The sequence below is a fragment of the Myxocyprinus asiaticus genome, chromosome 3, assembly GCF_019703515.2.
Source record: "Myxocyprinus asiaticus isolate MX2 ecotype Aquarium Trade chromosome 3, UBuf_Myxa_2, whole genome shotgun sequence".
Taxonomy (NCBI): Eukaryota; Metazoa; Chordata; class Actinopteri; order Cypriniformes; family Catostomidae; genus Myxocyprinus; species Myxocyprinus asiaticus.
The window spans coordinates 58,595,401-58,620,079 of record NC_059346.1 but is presented as its reverse complement, the minus strand read 5'-3'; the positions used below and the strand labels follow the sequence as shown (position 1 = coordinate 58,620,079).

At 37.3% G+C, this 24,679-nt stretch overlaps 1 protein-coding gene across 1 annotated transcript; it reads left to right on the top strand.

The window, feature by feature from the left end:
• The first annotated feature begins 236 nt into the window (after nt 1–236).
• Nucleotides 237–24,679, top strand: LOC127419081 (ankyrin-1-like). Its single transcript, XM_051660177.1, has 5 exons — nt 237–690; nt 5,110–5,193; nt 11,994–12,137; nt 14,495–14,592; nt 21,847–24,679. Exons 1-4 carry the CDS (start codon nt 472–474, stop codon nt 14,567–14,569), a joined length of 522 nt encoding a protein of 173 aa, XP_051516137.1. The 5' UTR covers nt 237–471; the 3' UTR covers nt 14,570–14,592; nt 21,847–24,679.

Here is a 24,679-nt window from a genome sequence, read left to right as displayed (position 1 = left end):
GTTCCATTCTATTTATAGGTCATGCAAACTTTTGCCTTGTGTAAGTCTTATCCTACATGTAACCCCAAGAGGACATTTTTATGAACACACTATTGTTGAAATGTCAGCAGCTGCTAGTGTACGTTCACAAACTGTGAGCCAGAACAAGAGATTTGTCTTCACATTGCGGGTATTTAAGGCGTCCAGATCACATGTGCAATCGGACACTTGCAAGAGAGAGAGAGAGAGAGTACAGTCAAAAAAAGAAGCTAAAGCCAACCACATTCCCAACACAGCTGACCGGGGGAAGAAATGAAAGAGGGAGAGGAAGTAATAGGCTCGGATTAGGAATTGTCTCCTTTCTTCGAATGAAACCTGTGGAAAGAGTGGTAGACCGAGACTAGGGGAAGATAACATCTTTCCCAACTTTCCTAAGGACCTTACCCTGCACGTGTTAGTGTCCGTGTGCTTTTCATACACAATCGTGACATTATGTGGGCAATGGTGACCGAGTTGCTCTTCAGCTTCGTGCTGTTGGCCTTCCTGGTGATCAGTTGCCAAAACGTCCTGCATATTGCCAGCAGCTCTGTCCGATCTGTGCTGGCCTATGTTCATGCTCAACTGGATCGTGAGCTGGGTGAGGATGAAGGCATGGCCGATGAAGAGGAAAATGTCACCACACGAGTGGTGCGGCGCAGGGTTATTCTGAAGGTATTTAATGGAGAAAACAGAAAGAAAAGAAAAAAGAGGGGAGAGAGGTTTATGTAGTAATAGAAGACATTATGTGAATGTGCTGGTTGTAGGGGATTACAGTAGGACTTGGGGGTTGGTTTCAGTTTAGTTTGACCTAGAAGTGACAGTGACCTGTAAGACTACAGTTGCAGGAAAAAGTATGTGAACTCTTTGGATTTACCTGGACCTCTGCATAAATTGGTCATACAAATTGAAGTCAAACAACAGACAAACACAGTATACTTAAATAACACAATTACTTTTTCATGCTTTTATTGACCACACCGTGCATAGTGCAGAGTGGAAAAGTATATGAATTTTGGTGACGATCAGGGGTCAATGACGTGACACTCATTTGTTGTCCTGTCTATTAAATTATTCAAAAATACCTTAAAAATACTATTCACACAACACAGTTACTTGAATACACCCCTTCTATAATTAATTTATATTCATTATTTATTTATATTCAAATACTGAGTTCAAAATCATTTTGATTTTTTTTTTTTTTCTGGGGCTTAACGTAAAAAATGTCAAATGGTGTAACCATCCGGAGACAGTAAAAAAATAATAAAAGTCTTATTAAAAGCAGAAATTCTTAAAAAAAAAAAAAAGAAGAAAAAAAGAAACATTGGCATGAGTAGTGCAGAATAATCCTTTATTATTATTTATAAAAAAATTTTTTAATATGATTCATATTTGAAACACTTTGGTCTACCAAATCAAAGTGAGCTGATGTACTGTAACCAGGGACTAAAAACGGTTCAAGGAGTGAAAATGAAAAGTGAAAAGAATAAAAATGTTAGCAGAATGTAACAGAAAACAGGAATGAAGGCCCTCTCAATTGTTCTGGAGTAAAAACTTTATTTTTAAATGCTGTTTAATAACTGCTTTATAACCGGTTCATTTCGTTTAGATAATTTTTTCATGAAACCAAAGATCAAAAGGTTTATTACAGTAAATTATTGGAACAATACTAATTCCTATTGCCTGAAAAAATGAGGCTTCTCTTTTTATAGTAGAACATGAGCATGTAATTTGATTCTGAAGAAAAAAGACGCTACATCACACTTTCTTTGCCTAATGCACATTGTGGATGTGGACATGCTGAAGATGTTTTTGACAACTACATATACATGAAACCAGTAAAATGAACAGTTCATTTCTCTTGGTTTTCTTTACAGTTATTATTTTTATATAAAATGTATTTCTGATTTTATATTTATTTTATTTTTTTTACAGTAACATTAGAAAAATCGGTATCGGCGAGTACTGTAAAGGAAGTATCGGTACTTGTACTCGTTCTCCAAAAAATGGTATCGGGACATCCCTACTTATTTGCCAAATTTCCGAAGTTCATGAAATGAAATATATTCAGAAGTTATGTTTGAGGTCAACGAAATGAGGCTGCAATTTATTTTGTGCTGTCTTTGCGATGTTTCTGAGATGGCAAGCGCTCTCTCGCATGCTGGTGTTCAGAGCCCCTCTCCCAGATTTACGTGCATCTTATGCTGTGTTCCATTCAACTCAGAAAGTCGGATTTTCCAACTTCCTACTCCGATTTCGCTGAGATGCAGGTGCAATCATGTCACATAATCATGTCAGCACCCAGGAAGATATACAAAATTAGTGAGAAACATTCACTTGTATTGAATAATATCGATAAATTAGTCAAAGTTCCTACATTGCATGATATTAAAGCGTGTTTAACAAACGTTAGCAGAGTAGCATGTGTTCAGAACATGGTAAATTATACTCTCTTTTAATAATTGTACACCTGTAGCACAAATGCTAGCGTTGCAAATTATTTATGAATTGGTTTGCTAGGAGACATCTCTGGTGACAGTCAAACACCTGCTAAGCTAACGGGAGCATTACAGTTTTGTTTCCTTACTCGTAATCTTCCGAGCATCTGGCAATGGAATGCATTTATGGTTGGAGATATCAAGTAGGAATATCCCACATCCGAGTTGAATGAAACACAGCATAAACATTACATATGCGGAACATTGTAAGCTGTCACACACTACCGCCGCACTTTCAGTTTCAAAATAAAAAACCAAACATGCACAGTCTTTACTTAACAATATACTTTTGGAATATACTCTGGAGTAGCTGCCATTCTTTCTAAAAGAAGAATTAGGCGAATTGGTTAACAAGCAAAAAAACAAACATATCGGTATAATACATGATAGACTTAAAGTCTCTTCAACTGCATGTGCTGAATGGAGCAATATAAAGGTCTTATATCACATCTAATATTCACAGCTTGTGCTTTGTGGAGTTTGTTGTCTACTTACTTTTGAAAGATGCATTTTTTTTATTTTTTGTCCGCATAATGATCGAAAACACTTTAAACAACAGTACAACCCATTGAGGAGATTGTAAGATACCTGCCAAAAACCATCTCTTAATTTTTTCCAGAGCTGTATATTGCACTGTGAAAAAGGTCCATGCCTGCTTGGCCCCCGATGATTGCTGCTTGCAGCTATATTCTTATTATTATTATTATTATTATTATTTTTCTGCCCTAAAACCGTAAGTAGAGACACCAAACTTGTCAGGATGGTCCCAAATCCCCCACTACTCAGGCACATACATATATCTCCATATGGCTCTATGTGGTGCTATAATAGGAACCTTTACGTTTTGGCTCATATCTTCGCAACCATAAGGGCTAGAATCAAAATTCTTTATTTCCTCTGATTCCTTGGGTCAAGATGAAGAAAACATATATCTCCGATTTAATTTCCACCCCAGAAAATGTTCCGCCATTTTGGATTTTCTGAAAAACCTACTTTTGCAAACTCCTCCTAGGCCGTTTGTCCAATTTGCTTGAAATTATGCACGTATCATCTAGGGACCATCCTGAAAAAATAGTTTTTGGATTTTTTATTTGTCCAGTTGTTTCGAATATATAAGCCAATGAATTCATGGGGTTTGAACTGTAACTACTACAATGCCTTTATTTGTGTGCACAAGGTCCAAATATGATAAAACTTAAAACATATAGACACCAGGATAGTCTGAAGACATGTGCTAAATTTCCTCTTTTCAACAGCAAATAAAAATATTATTTATTTCAATTGTAATTGACAGGTGAAGGATGTACTACTGATTTTGTCCACTAGATGGAGAAGCAAGTTAAAAAAATGCAATTAAATCCTCTGAGTTTTTGCTCCTGTATGAAATCTGTTTAAGTTTTTCCTCAACTTCAGTTTTTCCTGATTTAATTGTCCAGCAAACCAAAATCTCTCATTTATGCATGGTAAATCAAGGATGTATTACCGATTTTTCCCACTAGATGGAGCGCCAAGACTAAAAATCCTTGAAAATCCTCTGAATTAGCTTTTTGCTCTTATAATGTGCTGCTGTCCAGTAAACCAAAATCTATCCTTCTTCTTCTTCTTCTTCCTCTTCACCTTCTGTTGTCATTCTATTAAAATTCTAATTTTTATATAAAATCTTTTGAAAGAAATTTTACACAAGAACAGTTGTGTCCACATATATACACAAACATACTGTATATATATATATATATATATATATATATATATATATATATATATATAAAGCAATATCACACGAGCAAGAGTGCGATATGGCCCTACATCAGCACTGCTGTGATTCGGCCACAGGCACGAGGCCTATCTGTTTATATATATATATATATATATATATATATATATATATATATATATATATACAGTACTGTGCAAAAACTTTAGGCACTTGTGAAAAATGTTGCATAGTGAGGATGTCTTCAAAAATAATGAAATAAATAGTTTTCATTTATCACTTAATATCATACAAAGTCCAGTATACATAAAAAAGCTAAATCAATATTCGGTGTGACCACCTTTGCCTTTAAAACAGCACCAATTCTCCTAGGTACACCTGGACACAGTTTTTCTTGGTTGTTGGCAGATAGGATGTTCCAAGCTTCTTGGAGAATTCGCCACAGTTCTTCTTTCTATTTTGTCTCAATTGCTTCTGTCTCTATATGTAATCTCAGACAGACATGATGTTCAGTGGGGGCCTTTGTGAGGGCCATGACATCTGTTGCAGGGCTCCCTGTTCTTCTATTCTAATCTTTTGTGTTAGCAAAAGTAATGTTTGGGAGTCTAACATTTATATTTCCTATTGATAAACTAAAGCTGAAGATATAAATAACCATCTTAAGACAAATGCTTTTGTGAAACATCTTATGTGCCTAAGACTTTTGCACAGTACTGTATGTATATATAAATATATATATATATATATATATATATATATATATATATATATATATAGTAGTCAGCCTTTATTAAATAACTATAGTCAAGACAAAGATAATTGTGAAGACGTCAAATGAAAGAGTGCCTCTTTACGTTGCTTTTGTCATATTTCACTCAGGGTGATGAGGCAGATAATCTTCCAGGAGAGCAAGTGAGCGAGGAGCAATTTACAGACGAGCATGGCAACATCGTCACTAAAAAGGTCAGCTCTCTCATCCTGCTTTAATGCAAGCAAAGTCACCTGCCACATTACCTCGAAATAGATATGTATTCCAATTTTCTTTTTGTTTAGCTTTACGAAATAAATGTAATTCATGGTTCATATTATACAAAACTTGACTGGGTAGGAGTCTGTTCCAAAATTTGGTAGGCTGCCTGCCTAGACAGGATTTAAAGGTATCATATGCATGCTCCCGACATGAAGGCTGTTCCAAATAGTTGGCAATCAAGGAAAAGATAAACAATATATATATATATATATATATATATATATATATAGAAAGATAGATAGATAGATAGATAGATAGATAGATAGATACTGTAGATGGATGGATGGATGGATGGATAGATAGATATAGATATATACACTGATGAGCCAAAATATTATGACCACCTGCCTAATATGCTGTTGGTCCTCCGCGTGCCGCCAAAACAGTGCCAGCCCACCAAGGCATGGACTGTATAAGACCCTTGAAAGTCTCCTGTGGTATCTGGCACCAAGACATTAGCAGCAGATCCTTCAAGTCCTGTAAGTTGCGAGGTGGAGCCGCCGTGGACTTGTGCCACAGTTGATCTTCTGTCGGTTCAGACCAGACGGGATAGGCTTCGTTGCCCTCATGCATCAATGAACCCAGTTGCCAGTTTGTGGTTTGTCCCTCCTCGGACCACTGTCGGTAGGTACTCACCACTGCTGACCAGAAGCACCCCACAAGCTTTGCTGTTTCAGAGATGCTCTGACCCAGTCATCTGACCATAACAATTTGGCTCTTGTCAAAGTTGCTCAGGTCTTTTCTCCTGCCAGTTTCTCTAGAAATTGCCAAAAAACTGAAGATTTCAACAAAGGTGTACACTACAGTTTTCAAAGACAAAGGACAACTGGCCCTAACAAGGACAGAAAGAGATGTGGAAGGCCAGATGTGCAACTAAACAAGAGGATAAGTACATCAGAGTCTCTAGTTTGAGAAATTGATGGCTCACGTGTCCTCAGCTGACAGCTTCATTGAATTCTACCCGCTCAACACCAGTTTCATGTACAACAGTAAAAAGAAGACTCAGGGGTGCAGGCCTTATGGGAAGAATTGTAAAGAAAAAGCCAATTTTGAAACAGAAAAACAAAAGGTTAGAGTGGTTAAAGAAACACAGACACTGGACAACAGATAAATGGAAAAGAGTGTTATGGATCTTAACCCCACTGAGCATTTGTGGGATCATCTAAACTGTAAGGTGCGTGAGAAGTGCTCGACAAGACGGCCATATATATGGCAAGTGCTACAGGAAGCTATCTGGACAAACTGACAGTTAGAATGGAAAGGATTTGCAAAGCTGTCATTGCTGCACATGGAGGATTTTTTGATGAGAACTCTTTGAAGTGGTTTAAGAAGTTCTGAACACTTTTTTCAAATTGTAATATATATATATATATATATATATATATATATATATATATATATATATATATATATATATATATATATATATACAGTTGAAGTCAGAAGTTTACATACACTTAGGCTGAAGTCATTAAAACTAATTTTTAACCACTCCACAGATTTCATATTAGCAAACTATAGTGTTGGCTAGTCATTTAGGACATCTACTTTGTGCATGACATGAGTAATTTTTCAAACAATTGTTTACAGACAGATTGTTTCACATTTATTTGACTATATCACAATTCCAGTGGGTCAGACGTTTACATACACTAAGTTAACTGTGCCTTTAAGCAGCTTGGAAAATTCCAGAAAATGATGTCAAGCTTTTAGGCAATTAGCCAAGTAGCTTCTGATAGGCTAATTGGAGTCAACTGGAGGTGTACCTCTGGATGTATTTTATGGACTACCTTCAAACTCAGTGCCTCTTTGCTTGGCATCATGGGAAAATCAAAAGAAATCAGCCAAGACCTCAGAAAAAAAAATTGTGGACCTCCACAAGTCTGGTTCATCCTTGGGAGCAATTTCCAAATGCCTTAAGGTACCACGTTCATTTGTATAAAAAAAAAACAACAAAAAAAAAACAACTGTAGCCCTCAAGTATAACCACCATGGGACCATGAAGCCATCATACCGCTCAGGAAGGAGATGCAATTAGTCTCCTAGAGATGAAGTTAGTTTGGTGCGAAAAGTGCAAATCAATCCCAGAACAACAGCAAAGGACCTTGTGAAGATGCTGGAGGAAACAGGTAGACAAGTATCTATATCCACAGTAAAACGAGTTCTATATCGACATAAACTGAAAGGCTGCTCAGCAAGGAAGAAGCCACTGTTTCAAAACTGCCATAAAAAGCCAGACTACAGTTTGCAAATGCATATGGTGACAAAGATCTTACTTTTTGGAGAAATGTCCTCTGGTCTGATGAAACAATAATTGAACTGTTTGGTCATAATGACCATCGTTATGTTTGAAGAAAAAAGGGTGAGGCTTGCAAGCCGAAGATCACCATCCCAGCTGTGAAGCATGGGGGTGGCAGCATTATGTTGTGGGGGTGCTTTGCTGCAGGAGGGACTGGTGCACTTCACAAAACAGATGGCATCATGAGGAAGGAAAATTATGTGGATATATTGAAGCAAAATCTTAAGACATCAGCCAGGAAGTTAAAGCTCTGTCACAAATGGGTCTTCCAAATGGACAATGACCCCAAGCATACCTCCAAAGTTGTGGCAAAATGGCTTAAGGACAGCAAAGTCAAGGTATTGGAGTGGCCATCACAAAGCCCTGACCTCAATCCGATAGAAGATTTGTGGGGAGATCTGAAAAAGCATGTGCGAGCAAAGAGGCCTACAAACCTGACTCAGTTACACCAGTTCTGTTTGGAGGAATGGGCCAAAATTCCAGCAACTTATTGTGAGAAGCTTGTGGAAGGCTACCCAAAACGTGTGACCCAAGTTAAACAATTTAAAGGCAATGCTACCAAATACTAACAAAGTGTATGTAAACTTCTGACCCACTGGGAATGTGATGAAAGAAATAAAAGCTGAAATAAATCATTCTCTCTCTACTATTATTCTGACATTTCACATTCTTAAAATAAAGTAGTGATCCTAACTGACCTAAGACAGGGAATGTTTTCTACGATTAAATGTCAGGAATTGTGAAAAACTGAGTTTAAATGTATTTGGCTAAGGTGTAAGTAATCTTCTGACTTCAATTGTGTGTATGTATATATATAAATATATATATATATATATATATATATATATATATACTGGATATACACTCACCGGCCACTTCATTAGGTACACCTGTAATCTACATATTCATGTGATTATCTAATCAGCCAATCATGTGGCAGCAGTGTAATGTATAAAATCATGCAGATATGAGTCAGGAGCTTCAGTTAATTTTCACGTCAACCATCAGAATGGGGAAAAAAATGTATCTCAGTTACTTCAACCGTGGCATAATTGTTGGTGCCAGACGGGCTGGTTTGAGTATTTCTGTAACTGCTGATCTCCTGGGATTTTCACATGCAACAGTCTCTAGAGTGTATAGAGAATGGTGCGAAAAACAAAAAGCAACCAGAGAGCGGCAATAAAGTGGTCGGTAAGTGTATATATAATGGACAATTTTGAGCAATATATGTGTGTACCAGACTTCTTCATTGCTTATTAGATTAGAGTATCAGATCGTTAGCTTAGCAACATGCTAACTTTTTTCCTCCCCAATTACAATGTGCTCTAAGTCCTCGTGGTGGCGTAGTGACTCGCCTCAATCTGGATGGCGGAGGACGAATCTCAGTTGCCTCCGCATCTGAGACCATCAATCCGTGCATCTTATCACGTGGCTTGTTGAGCGTGTTACTGCAGAGATGTAGCGCGTATGGAGGCCTGCGCTATCCTCCACAACATCCATGCACAACTCACCATGTGCCCCACCGAGAGCGAGAACCACACATTATAGCTACCACAAGGAGGTTACCCCATGTGACTCTACCCTCCCTAGCAACCGGGCCAATTTGGTTGCTTAGGAGACCTGGCTGGAGTCACTCAGCATGCCCTGGATTTGAACTTGCGACTCCAGGGGTGGTAGCCAGGGTCAATACTCGCTGAGCTACCCAGGCCCCCTAGCAACATTCTAACTTTAAACTCTAGTGCAACAGTCAGGTTCTGTAAGTAAAAATCCCATTCATTTTTTCTATATGTGAATTGATTTTTAATGATAACTTTCAAATTTATAAAGACAGACCTATCGTGAGCTCTGAGGTTGTTAAACAATAGCATATGCGTCGGTAGAAGTCATCAGTCCGTGTTAATTTAACTGCATTTTTCAGAAATTGTTTAATAGCGGAACGTCTAGTAAAGAACTACACTAACCGTAACCCTAAAAAAAGTTCCACCAATTCACTCTGCAGAGACCATCCAGTCACATATATTTACAAATATCTGAATATTTTGCAATAGAATCAAAATACATTGTTTCTTACTTTTAATCAATAACTTTAAATCAAACAGTTTTAAATCTGATTACATCATTTGCAATGCTTCATGGGATTGTAGTTCATTCCTTCATGAAAAATATAAGTACACAGTCTTGTTTGTCAAATTTTCAATATATATATATATATATATATATATATATATATATATATATATATATATATATATCATTTATTTATTTATTTAACTTCAAATCAAAGTTTTTAATGGTGTGACTCACCTCAAAGCTGGCTAGTTTGGTTTATGGCTTTAAACTCTTTTATGAAGAATTTAATGAAATCTCTATGAAAGAAATCAATGGGAAAAATACTTACAGAACCAAGATGGCTGAAAAAGTTTTGACTGAAAAGTTGTACTCAGTTGGAATAAGCTGTGAGGTTAGTCAATTGTCTCATGCTTTTCTCATAAGGAGTGCTATTTGCTGGCTGCACAAGAGTGGCCATTAACAGAGTTGCTGTCTATGTAAAGCATTCACTTGTGAGGTTCCAATTAGTTTAGGATGCTGCAATAGTAGACAGTAGACAGCAAGGCAGTTCACTGAGTTTTGGAACAGCGATTATAGTCAACATGGGGCCAAAGTTTATTAGGTGACATGTGTATAACAGAAATAACAGAAAACACCTTTCTTGGAGAAAGTGCACCCCGCATATCTAGAAATGCTAATTCTGTGAATGAGATGTATTTAATATTTTTGTACAACCCATTTTGTAACTATAGACACTAGAACATTTCGAGCACTTCACTACAGAACTGGGGTTCCTCTCTAGCATTTTGCCGTTGCCTCTAAAATATGGGACAATAGGCATCCCATACAGCACATCTTTATTTCAGCCACAATAAGGGAAAATGGGATGGTTTACAACCCTAGTATTTCACGAAGTGCAATTCCTCTAATTGACATCACGTAACAAAGTGCTGACTTTACATTTCTGTTGACTAAATGCAACTGCTCTTGTTTTTCTGTGTACGAAATGCAGTAAAGTGTAACTGCTGCATTTTGTGTCATACTGTAATTAATTTAGTCCATGAAATTAGTCAAGTTACTGTACACATGGCGCCGCATAAAAGTTGACCCTATTTACTTTCTTAATACTTTTTCCTGATCTAATTGTGAACAATTCACCAGTGCACATGTTTGGGAAAAATGTTTGTCCTCGCAATCTTTCATGAAACTCCTTTTGGGCTGACGTCACCTAGGCTGCTCAAACTCCAATATGTTAACCAACAGCCGCATAGCTATTCAGACATTGTTTTGCAACCTTGTCTCATAGAATCACGTTACTAAACCTACATTTTTGCAAATTGATTTTTACGTGGCTCGTTGTACGTATAGTGGCAGTTTCTTGTTGAAACAATCACTAGAGATGCTACAACAATGGTTTAATTCACTTTAACATGAGTAAAATGGCAGAATAAAAATTCATAAACACTTTTTTTTTTTTTTTGCTCTGTTCCTCACACAGTGCTATCTTATTACATCAAAACACCATTACTATAGCGCATGACTTGTAAGGCGATACGTTTTAACATTTGCATTACATAAACTATTACATTTACAAGCTTGTTCAAATGTGACCGAATTGTGCAGTAGCTCAACTGATAGAGAGTTGCACTAACAACATGATGGAGCATGCGCATTGACACTTGAGCTGAAAGTGTCTTACATGCACTACAAAATTGCTTGGTTGTTTCAGCAATTGTTTTTCATCTCCCTTTTGGTTTTATGACACTACTGGTTAGGTTTAGGTTTAAAAGGTTTAGGGTTGGGAGGTTGGATTTCTTTGGGACAACATTCTGTTTGGGAAAACATTTCACTCGCTTTTAATGGCACACAGTGGACATTTCACCTCGAAACTGCCGTGATACGTGTAATGAACTACATAATTTTTGTTTTGCAAAGATGTCACCACAGTCATGTAACTGTAATGAGTTCAGGCTGACACCATTCAGAATAACTGTAATGAGTTCAGGCAAAAAGAGCAAATAACAATAGTTTTGAAAAAGAAACATTACCATCGGGATACATGGTGATGTTGCACATGGTGAATTTGACTTTTCACAATCCAATCAAGTCCCTCCCTGCATTTTTTACTTTTTGAGTATTCTGTCAATGAGTTGCGAATGCTGTTTCCTGTTAACTTTAAGTGTGACTTAAAGTTACATGCTTCTTTTCCTCCTCTTTTCTGTTGTTTTCTACGTCATTGCTGTTAACACGTTTTCCCCTTGTTCACCTTTTGTATCACCCTGATTATACATTTTTATTTCTTCTCCTTCATTCCTTCTCATGAACTCTCTGATTATCCACCATTTCTCCACGATCTCACCGTGTCCATGCACATGGGTGACATAGACTGTGAGAAAGGTGGTCCGGAGAGGAAAGGGGGAGGAAGGGGGTCAGGAGCTCATCATTGAAGGGCTGCCACAGGATATCACTGAGCCAGACGTTGATGGAGAGCAGTACATGAGCTATGCCATCCTGGGCCGTGACAGCAAGGTGGGCTTTTGAGTTAGCTGGACTTGGCTCAACTGGGTCGTTCGGTATACACCAGGACTGCAGGATATGGTTCAAAAGAATGTATGCAAAGTGCTAGATGCTCAGTTAAGTCAGAGTTGACCAGAAAAACACCACAAGTGTAATCAGACAAACATAAAAAAACAACAACAAAAAAAACAAACAAAGATAAAATATGAATTAATGTGGTTTTAACATGGTTATAAGAAAACATGTGAATCACATAAGAATGATTACAATGCATTTGCAAAAATTTATTTTTCACGAAACTCATAAAAAGAATTAAAAAACAGAAAAACACAGGTTGTCCGATTTACTAAATCATATTATTTATGATCTACACAACAAAATTGTGTTTCTCTTCTAAACCCTTTTCTTTGCTTTCAGTTAATGTAATTCTCTCAAATATGCACTCTATTAGATTAAATTATTTATAGTGAATGTAAACCAATTAAGTATGTTCAACAACAGTGCGAAAAATATTTTTGCTGCTTGTTAAATTTACTTAATTAAAATGAGCTAATGCAACACAATTCTTGAATGTTTTGTCACAGCTTAATTTAATTGCATTCAGTATACATTTTTTTTTATGGAAGTTTACTTAATCCATTTGTGTTGGGACTACATTAATACTTTTTGTTGACAGGGAATTTGATGTTTCCAGCATGCTTTGCCAGGACTTGATTCAGAGAGTAAAGATGTTGGAATTAGTGTTATTTTACGTTTCTTTGAGCAAGAAGAAAAAGTGGGAGACTTAATAGTGTTTTACTCAATTTCACCCAAGCATATCATTAAACCTTCTGGTTGTTTTTTTTTTGTTTTTTTTTTCATTTCCTAATTTTCTTTCTGTTCCAAAAAGAGGAATTAATCAGAACCATGAATAACAATGTAAGGATCTGAACGATTGTGCCCACACAACAAAATGAATGCACCAAATAAAAACGTTAAAGAAAACTACTAATTACAGCAGTAGCCCTGAGGTGGTTTCATTCACTAAATCAAACTAGCGACAGTTAAAATAGCTATGTTCGGAATAGCATAGCCTACCACCATACGTGTACTGTCTTGTAGATGTCTAATAAGACATTTTGGTAAATTTTACATGAATGTTCCCTTTGTAAGCATTTATAAAGGAGTTCATTAATGACTAATAATACATTTACAAATGCATTACAAGTTACTGATCAGTGATCATCAGTGATATCACTGATAACATGCATAAAAAGTGTGACTTTCAAGCAGTATCTGCCAAACAGTATGCCATTGTACATGTTATAAAAGCTAAACAACACTTACTGTATGGCATTTTGTTTTTGATTCATGCAAGTATGATTAAGTGTTTTTATTAAGCATTTACAGTATAACAGACAAGTTAAAATGCTCACTATTTGGAAAGTATTGTATGACAGTCACCCTTTTTATTCATGTTGTTATAACTGCATATCAGTGATTTATTATGCGTTTGTAAATTACTTATTAGTCATTAATGAACCACATAATAAACCCTTAACAAAAGCAATCTTACTATAATAATAATTTTTTTTGCTTTATTTAGACACAAATCATGAATTAGGGCATTTTATGTTTTTTATTAATGTAAGTGTTAATAAGTGTATTTATTACCCATTTATAACATGTAAATTAAAATGCTCACTATTTGGCAAGCATTGACAGTCACCCTTTTTATTCATGTTGTTATAAATACATATAAATGATTTATAATGTGTTTGTAAATGACTTGTTAGTCATGAATGAACCACATTTTAAACCCTTAACAAAGTGACCATTAATATAAAGTGTTACCAAAATTGTATACGTCTTTTTGAATTAATAACATTACCATATGGGTTCATATGCGATTCCTCTTTATGGGCATTGATTGATCCTTGTTGACCCTCATTGATATCTTCACATGATGTTCATTATTGTATCAGTTCATGTCACCCTGTATACGCTCTACTTAAATTAAACTTCTCTTTGCCCAGACTGTGAACGTGCCTGTCCTTCTGTGTTTTATACTGTTCTTGGACTTTTTTTGATGCTATTCGCTTTTCTCTCTCCATCCTTTCCTCACTTTATCTATCCCATTCCATTTTTGCCCTGAATCATATCTCTCTTCCATTCTCACCTGCTTTTCTCCATGCTGTCTTCTGTTCTTTGTGTTCCTGCATGCTCTGTTTATTTCACCTTGGTCTCTTTTCTGTAAATCACCTAATTCTCACTTTTCCCTCTCCATCTGTACCATAACCCTCTTCTTTCAACTCGTTCACCCACCCCCACCCCCCTCTGCACTCCTGTATGCCACTTTCCTCTCCCGCCCCACCTGCTCTCCACTGTAGATGGATGTTGTGGATGTGAAGAGAGGAGGTGCTCAAATAGTGAAATGTGCAAGTCTGCGGAGAGTAAAGCAGTGAGTGTGACTCACTCCTCCCTGCAGGTACAGGACATTTGCTGCACTTTGTGCTTGATAACCAACGGGATTCAACACCATTCAGAGTGCTTTTTGTAAAAGTCAGTATTCTAGATTTAGGTTTGTGAATTGAGTATTGTATTCAGAAATGAAAGATACGTTTAATTAATAGTTAAGCCCTATTATGCTAAGTACACACTGAAATTTGGGAGTGACAACTGCATTCTGTATGGGTACCAAGGAGGTCTATAATAGTATTGCATTACCATTAATCTCAATGGCAGATGCTCTGCTGATGCAGGACCCCTGGAAGTACACAATTGGAATTCTGTTATCTTTGCTTATGGACACTTCATTCTGGAAACATTTTCTGACAGCTCAATCTCAGTTGAAATGAATGGGAATTCTAACTGTATTAAAGACCTCCTTGTTCCCAAGCCCTTCACTAGTGACTGTCCTGCCGATGCATGAGCTACGATGCCAAAAGAGGCAAATATGGAAAAATGTAACTCCGTTTCCCGCTTTTAATGGCCCTGCAACAAATGAGCACTGGTAAAACATCTATTGTATAATTTAATATTTGCAGTTTGTATGTTGCTCACAAAAAAACAAAAACAAAAAAAAAATTAGTCTGAATATGGAGCTACTTTTGAAAGGCTGTTAATGGAGAAAGGCAAAAGGCCTTTTGCCCCTATAATGGTGTAATCATGGCATCTACCAGCAGGGGCTCACTGCTGAAGCTAACCAGCCAAATCCAAGTCTCGTTTTGCCAGACTACTTTGACTAAACAGTAAAAGGTTTGGTCCGTATTGCAGCTTATTATGGCCAAGTACCACCACCTAGACAGGAAGTGATCATTTTGTCCAACCCAAACTTATGTCAAAAATGTAAGACTTTTACTCCCATAGAGAACAATAAACAAACCAACAAACAATGATATTAACATTTTTCCCAAATTTTAACACCTAACGCCAAAAATAAACCTAACCATAAACTGTATATATTTGATTTTAATAGTAAAATAACTACCACAGAAGCAAGAAAACACTGGGGTTTGGAACAAGATAAGGGAAGCGTATTACAGGTTATTGACATATTGCATTTGTATTGCTTTAATAAATATGGAATAAATAACCACTGGAGTTATTTTCTTCCACCACGGATTCAGTGTCTTGTTTTGATACAGCCCGAGCCTCCATTGCTAGTTTGCGAGCATTTGTGTGCGCGCGTGTGTGTGTATGCATGAGTGAAAGTGAGAGGAAGAAAGAAAACAGAGAGATTGCGTGTTGGATTACATGTGTTTGCGGCACTCGTCGGCAGAAACAGATGTAAGTTTAAGTATTGCCGTTCTTATATATAGCTTTACTGTTGCTACACAACTGTTTTATTAAGTTGTTTATTAACTGTTTATTAAGGCTTGTGAGTATGTGTATGTGTGTGGAAAAAAAATGTGTGTGAGTGTGTCCGTGTGTGAGAGTGTGGATGAGAGAGGGGGAGCGCAAGAGTGCTTTCCACAGATATTAAACGTTGTTTCGGATTATATAGAAACTGTTGTATTGATCAAGTCGCGGCGGTGTTGTTGGCTCTGTTTGTTGGGCGTGACTCGAGTCTCTATGTGTGTGTGCGTATGCCTGTGTGTCAGCGTGTGTGAGTGTGTGTGGATGAGACGAGAGCAAAAGAGAGTGAGAGAGAGAGCAAGGGCACTTTTCAGCTGAAACTGAAATAAATTAGGATATTATAGACATTGTTTTTTGTTCTTATCAGATTAATTTAGCCTGTGTTATTTTGTTGTGGTAACCTGTACGGCTCTTTGAAATAACAGAAGTAATTTGGCAAAATTATATGGAACTGTTATGCGATCAAGACCTGGAACTAAATCATAGCCGTACTTTTACTGGATAATAAATGCACACCTTTGAACATCTGTCAACCAATCAGAATCAAGAATTCAACAGACCTGTGGTATAAACTACAATAATAGAGTGGCGTGGAATAAATTCATTAAAATTTTACAGAAATGTGTACAGAGTCTACAGTAAGTACAGGACAGAAAATATGTGCATACTATTTTTTACAGACATAAACTGAGAAAACAAAACAGAATACACAGTTCTGCTTGTGGATATCTTGTATGCAATGCTACAAAGTGCCTCAAACAAAACTTTAAATATATTTCAAAAATTTGATTTCACTAACCTTGCAAGATTAGCAAAATAAAGTAATTATTTACTCAAAAGTGCTTGTTTTATCAACCTGGTACCTTGTAAACTTGACTGTTTTTTGGCAGACTGATTAAAAAACCTGTGTTGCTTATAGCCAGCCAATCAGATAAGCCTAAGACTGGCCAAACCAATACCACTCGCGATGGTTGACAGAATAATAACCATAGCAACTAGAGATGCTCCGATACTACTTGGTAGTACTCATATTGGACCGATACTAGGGGTTAAATACTCATAATTGGTATCGGTATCATCATTTAATATTTCTGAGTACATTAACATAATGACGTGGTTGCATATGCTATGCATGGTGCTTCTAAGACTAGTTTGAAAACATGAGAAACATTTTGGTGTTTAAACTAGTGTTGTTAGTCAATTAAAATATTTAATTGCGATTAATCGCATCATTTTCCATAGTTAATCAGATTTTAAAAGTGCTTAAATTTTCTTGTTTAATTAACATTTTCCAAACAAAGTATTCTAAAGTATAAATATCAATGCATGATTCAATGCACAAAAAGCACCAATTTAAGTAACATTAAATGTTTTCAAAAGTCTAAGGTTGACTAATTTATAAAAGAACTAGCCCCATAGGTTAAGTATATTGGAATGCGCATTAAACCTTTTAAACCCTTATCCTCCACCATATTAATCTTGGCTCTTCACTTTTCTACAGCTATAGTGAAGTAGCATTCACATGATCAGCGCAGATTTGAACATCACATGAAAAGAGAACCCGGGCACATCGCAGGTTCCGCTCTATTCTAACTGGTGTTCAGAACTCACATGGAGCTGAATAAATGCCAGAATCTAATATGAAGATAAGTAAGTATGTAGATAGTGTTAAAAAGAAAGTGAATGCGTTTAACATTTTAAATGTATCAAATGTGATAATGCGTTAATTTCGACATCTCTAGTTTAAACCATTTAAATCTAGAATATCAGTTTTCATTTTAATCATCTTTGCCTGATATACAGTATGTATTATGTATAAGAAGATGCTAGAAAAAGTGATAGGACACACTGTCTGTCAGTTTTACCTAGCCCAACAACAACACAGGACAAAGAAATCGAACAAAGTTTAACTACGTCAACGCAACAAACCCAGAAAAATCAATCAAAACTAAGGCTACATTGCCCACACCGTGAGTGCACAGATTAATATGCATAAAATAACACAGTTAAAGCATGAATAACATATCATATGTGTAAACTGGGTTACTTTTAAAGGTAAGCTACACCCTGGTAAAACAGTTTTGAATTGTCATTTATAATTACTGAAAACACTAATTTTGGCTATATCAAGATCAGCTGTACATACACAAATAGAATGGCATAAACAAACACAAAACTACTTGTATCAGTGATCATTGTTGTACAATGCGGTTGTCACTCCCGTAAATTACCAAATTCTGTGTGTACAGAGGAGGATTAAGCACTCAGAAAACATTCACACTGCAGTTAAATAAAAGTTATTAGTCCTCTTCTGTGTAGCCTTTAATACAGTTTGTTGGCCAAGATATCCAACTTTGTAGTTCTGTTCCAGAAATACAGAAGTAACCTGCTTAGTTTCGAATAATTCACTCTAAGTAAAGCTTGTTTAAAAAAGGTAGCTGGTATTCAAAACTTAAAGCAATGTACAGTACCTCATCTTTGTGTACAGCTTTCATGTAAGCCAGCAGGTCACTTTGGTAAAGTGGTTAAATATGTTCAGACTGTCTGACAAATATGTTGTTTGCAGATAATGCTGGTGTCTAGTCTATTTGGACAACAAAAGCACTATGGGCCTTAAAAAATTTAGCTGATTGGACTGTTTGAAAAAAAAAAAAAAAAAAAACTCAGCTAATACCAGTTTTTGGTATTAGTTGGTTTCTAGCTGGTCCAAGCTTGTCATGTATGATCATTAGCTGGTCCAAGTTGATCTAGAGGGTTGATCAGCTGGACTGCCAATTGGTGGGTCTGAGTTTGACCTGGTTGACCATCTTGGTGCTAGTAGACCACCTTGGACCAGGAACAAACCAGCTACAAAACCTGTTTTTTCCTACAGAGCTATATTATAAAAGCATAGAAATACATCTACTAATTTAGTGTGAAGGTGTGTCCTCTTTGTTATGGGGTGTTCAATTTACATTTCATCTTACTGCATTATCTCCTAAATGTCTCTGACATCCTGTCCATTTCCAACTAATATCTAGAAGTTTCCAATAAGCTTTTTTGTACCCTCTCCTTCTTTAATAACTCTTGAAAATGTATCTCATGATTGGTTTTGTCACTCAGACCTGTCAGAAAAGCATGCTGTAATTTTGTTATTTTATTTCAGATATATGACAGAGTGCAATTTTGACAGAACAACTTTATAACTTTAATACAGTCTTATTGAAATATAATAATTTTGTTTAATACCTTGCTTAAGGCAGTAACTGGTTTCACATGGTTTTTAGCTGGTCATTTATGGTCATGAGCAGTGTTGGGGAGAAGATAGCTAAAAGTAGCGATGCTATTAACTTAACAAAATTTTTTAGTAACGTGACAGTTCAGCTAATTTAACAAAAGTGTAGCTTTTCTAGTAACTAGTAGCACTGTAGTGTTACCAAATGTGTCAATATGGCACTGGCCCCACTGAGGCTGAGCGGTGTCCACATATTGAACTACCTCGATGATTGGCTCCTGTTAGCACAGTCAGAGAAGTTGCTGTGCAAGCACAGGGATCTGTTGCTTATGCACTTGGAGCATATGGGCCTCATAGTCAATTGGGTAGAGTAAGTCGGCAGGTTTCCTTCTTGGGAATAAACTCAACTTGGTGACCATGTTGGCTTGTTTGACCGACATCCGCATTCAGTCTCATCTCCAATGCTTGATGAAGTTCAAGCTGAGAGTAGCCTTCCAGATGCTGGGGTTGATGGCCGACACGCCCTGCTGTCACCCCTCTGGGATTGGTACACATGAGGCCTCTCCAGTGCTGGGTGATCTCGAGAGTGCCTTGTTACATGTGGCAATTCAATTTAGAGAACACCTTCAGTCTATCAGAAGGATGTTGCGCTGGGCCAAGTGGTCAGATGCAAAGTTATCACAATGGATGCGTCCAGCTCAGGCTGGGGTGACTTGTGCGATGGTCATTCGGCTTTCGGCTCCTGTGGCACATAAATTGCCTTTAGCTGCTTACAGTCCTTTTGACTCTAGAAGTCTTTCAGGCAGACATTCAAGGTTTTCGCTTTCTAGTCCATACAGACAGTACTGAGGCTGTAGCGTACATAAATCGCCAAGGGGGATGGCATTCATGTCAATGTTGGCTCTGGTGTGTCTTGTTCTCAACTGAAGCGAGAAACATCTCCTGTCTATACATGCAGGGCACATCACTGGTTGTCTGAATGGCAGGGAAGACATGCTCTCGCATCAGGGATTAACACTAGGGAATGGAGACTTCATCCTCAGACAGAGGATTTGGGAGGTATTCAGGGAAGCCGTGGTGGACCTGTTTGCCTCCCCGGAGATGATGCAGTGTCTCCTCTGATTCTTATTGACACAAGCTCTGATTCTCAAGCTCCACTGAGCTGATGTGAAGTTATTTTCTTATGTTTTTCACTGCCCATCATCCAGTGATCATTGTTCTGGTGTGCCTGAATCAGTAGCATGCCTTTATAGTATACAACTTCCATAGCATCAGCTACTCTGCGTAGCTTTCCCGCACTACTGATTTCTCGCTGTTTAGGGACAGAGAGATGGCTCCTCCCTTCAGTTGGAAAATTCTGATGAAATGGTGTTGTGCTCCGGTTTACACTCACGGAGCACTTTATTAGGAACACCTGTGCATCTACTTATTCATGCGATTATCTAATAAGCCAATCATGTGGTAGCCATGCAATGCATAAAATCATGCAGATACAGGTCAGGAGCTTCAGTTAATGTTCACATTAAAAAAAAATTAAAAATTCTCTCAGTGATTTCAACCATGGCATGATTGTTGGTGCCAGACGGACTGGTTTGAGTATTTCTGTAACTGCTGATCTTCTGGGATTTTCACACACAACAGTCTCTAGAGTTTACTCAGGATGGTGCCAAAAACAAAAAACATCCAGTGAGTGGCAGCTCTGCAGACAAAAACACCTTGTTGATGAGAGAGGTCAATGGAGAATGGCCAGACTGGTTCAGCTGACAGAACAGTTACGGTAACTCATCAGATAACCACTCTGTACAACTGTAGCGAGCAGAATAGCATCTCTGAATGCACAACACGTTGAAGCTTGAAGTGGATAGGCTACAACAGCAGAAGAGGCACTTTATTAGGACCATAGTCTTTCTAATAATGTGCTCAATGAGTGTATGTGCCTTCGATGACATGTGCATAAGGGGTTTGTGATATTATTTGACCTTCAGAGAGAGTCTAGTTCCCTTCTTTCAGGGAACCACGGTTATATTTGTAACCGAGACTTTTGACAGCAGTAACCATGGTTAATTTTGTGGTTACTATGGTTTTGCTACAATACTATACTGTAGTAAAACCACGGTTGATTTTCATATGGGAATGTCATCCTAATTAAATATATAATGATCAGGTTTTATTATTGAATTAAATAATATCATCCAATTGCTAAATATCATAAAAACCATATATATTCTTCAAATAGCCTCAGTGTACAGTAGTTAGCTACTTTTTGTTAGTTTCTTATTGTAGTGTAGTTAACTACTTATTCAAAAGAGTATCTTGAATGTAGTTTTACTACTTTAAGTTAGGCAGAGAGTTGGGAAGCTACAATTTTAAACTAGCTTCCCCAACACGGGTAATTAGCTAGTCCAATTTAGTCTAGATAGTTGATCAGCTGAACTACCAGTTGGTAGACCTGGTTTTGACCTAATAGACCATCTTATTAGTCAAACTGATTAGAACTGGTAGACCACCTTTGACCAGCAACAAACCAGCTGCATGTTCCAAAACCACCCTGACCACCTTAAGTTGTTTTCCAGCTGCGTACAAAACAATTCTGGTCTTAAATCTAAATGCTATGATTGAATGTTTACACTGTTCAGCATTGTAACCTTCCTTTCTGTTTCTCCAACCTAGGACTTGCCACGCAAACCATCCCTCAGTGACACATGATGGGTGTCAAATAAAGAAGACAAAAGAACTAGAGCGCTGGCAATAGGCAATGGATATAAACTATGAAAACAGATTTTAGGACTTTTTTAAAACAAGCAAAACAAACGCTAGAAGCTAGAGGCATGATTTCTTATAAAACGAAACCAAACAATGAAAAAAAGCAAGCATTTGAGAAGTGCTTCCTGTAATCTCAATATCAGCATGTGAAAGTGCTGTCGCATGGCCTGCCTTTACATACAGCACTGAATGCAAGCATTTATGAGAATCCAGGCTGATAAAAAGTGAGGTGAGAAAATAGTGTCATACTGCAAGGGCTCTAAACATGGAGGGTGGAAGGACTTTGGCCAAAGAGACGAGTATACGCTTAAGCTCTGGAATGCTGTGTAACCTAAACATCCTTGTTTTGGGAAAACAAAAGCTAATTTTATTCAAATCCAGCAACAGTTCTGACCTAAATTTAGTCTTCCAACTGAACACAGAACAGAGTCCAGAACACACTTCTTCTGTGATTTCACATAGGGAGCTGTGTGTCCCTCTTGTACTGATATTATACATAATATGCACTCAAATATGATGTGAATGTACTCTGTGTGTGTGCGTATTCTGTTCACAGCCAAAAAAACTGAACGACCAATGCGATGATATGCTGCTGTTTCAATACTTGCTCCAGAAATCTTGTTCAGTTCAATCTTACATGTCTTGTGTATTGTAAAGGTTTTATTGTGTAGCAAATGCTCTTTTTAGAAATGAGCTGTAATATTCTGTCCTGAGGTATACTAGGCTCAAGGGTTACAATATGCGCAGTTTAAAAATGGGGATACAGTATATTGGACATACTTCAACATCACTGTGGGGTTATATATGTACACATGTGTACATATCATTTTCAGTATATCAGGAACCTATTTTGTTCTATATTCATAACATACCTCTGTGTCATATGAATCTTGGGCTTCCTTTTAATAACTTGATATGCACAGAGAAGCACAGTAAGATTATATTAACATTGTCCCCCATTACCATGTTAGCGCCATTCAAAATGACATACATGTTACTATAAACTGTCATGTAGCAGATTATTCAGGTATGGAGGTACAAATTAATGGGAGAGGACTTTTCTGTAGATCACTGTGATCAAAAAAGCAATGAAAATGTTTATTTGTTGTCTCAATCTAACAATATTAATAAGTATAGCATTTCAATGAAGTAAAATTATGCAAAGACAAATATATATATATATACACACACACACAGTTGAAGTCAGGAGTTTACATACACACCTTAGCCAAATACATTTAAACTCAGTGTTTCACAATTCCTGACTTTTAATCTTAGAAAACATTCTGTCTTAGGTCAGTTAGGATCACTACTTAATTTTAAGAATGTGAAATGTCAGAATAATAGTAGAGAGAATCAGAAGATTACAAACAATTTGTCAGTATTTGTTAGCATTGCCTTTAAATTGTTTAACTTGGGTCAAACGTTTTGGGTAGCCTTCTACAAGCTTCTTACAATAAGTTTCTGGAATTTTGGCCCATTCCTCCAGACAGGACTGGTGTAACTGAGTCAGTTTTGTAGGCCTCCTTGCTCGCACATGCTTTTTCAGTTCTGCCCACAAATGTTCTATCAGATTGAGGTCAGGCTTTGTGATGGCCACTCCAGTACCTTGACTTTGTTGTTCTTAACCCATTTTGCCACAACTTTGGAGGTATGCTTGGGGTCATGGTCCATTTGGAAAACCCATTTGCAACCGAGCTTTAACTTCATGGCTGATGTCTTGAGATGTTGCTTCGATATATCCACATAATTTTCCTTCCTCATGATGCCATTTATTTTGTGAAGTGCACCAGTCCCTCCTGCAGCAAGTCCCCCCACAACATGATGCTGCCATCCCCATACTTCACGGTTGGGATGGTGTTCTTCAGCTTGCAACCCTCACCGTTTTTGCTCATAATATAACGATGGTCATTATGGCCAAAAAGTTCCATTTTTGTTTCATCAGACCAGAGGAAATTTCTCCAAAAAGTAAGATCTTTGTCCCCATGTGCACTTGCAAACTGTAGTCCGGCTTTTTATGGCGATTTTGGAGCAGTAGCTTCTTCCTTGCTGAGCAGCATTTCAGGTTACGTTGATACAGGATTCGTTTTTACTGTGGATATAGATACTTGTCTACCTGTTTCCTCCAGCATCTTCACAAGGTCCTTTGCTGTTGTTCTGGGATTGATTTTCACTTTTTGCACCAAACTACGTTCATCTCTAGGAGACAGAATGCATTTCCTTCCTGAGCGGTATGATGGCTGCGTGGTCACATGGTGTATATACTTGCGTACTATTGTTTGTACAGATGAACGTGGTACCTTCAGGTGTTTGGAAATTGCTCCCAAGGATGAACCAGACTTGTGGATGTCCACAAATTTTTTTCTGAGGTCTTGGCTGATTTCTTTTGATTTTCCCATGATATCAAGCAAAGAGGCACTGAGTTTGAAGGTAGGCCTTAAAATACATCCACAGGTACACCTCCAATTCAGTACACCTCCTATCAGAAGCTAATTGGCTAATTGTCTAAAGGCTTGACATCATTTTCTGGAATTTTCCAAGCTGCTTAAAGGCACAGTTAACTTAGTGTATGTAAACTTCTGACCCACTGGAATTGTGATATAGTCAATTAAAAGTGAAACAATCTGTCTGTAAACAATTGTTGGAAAAATGACTTGTGTCATGCACAAAGTAGATGTCCTAAATGACTTGCCAAAACTATAGTTTGCTAATATGAAATCTGTGGAGTGGTTAAAAAATT

Excerpts from the sequence above, each read along its gene's own strand:
- LOC127419081 (XM_051660177.1), top strand. The coding sequence starts at position 472 with ATGTGGGCAATGGTGACCGAGTTGCTCTTCAGCTTCGTGCTGTTGGCC. Across the intron at positions 691-5,109 it reads GGCGCAGGGTTATTCTGAAG|GGTGATGAGGCAGATAATCT; the intron begins GTATTTAATGGA and ends TATTTCACTCAG. Across the intron at positions 12,138-14,494 it reads TCCTGGGCCGTGACAGCAAG|ATGGATGTTGTGGATGTGAA; the intron begins GTGGGCTTTTGA and ends TCTCCACTGTAG.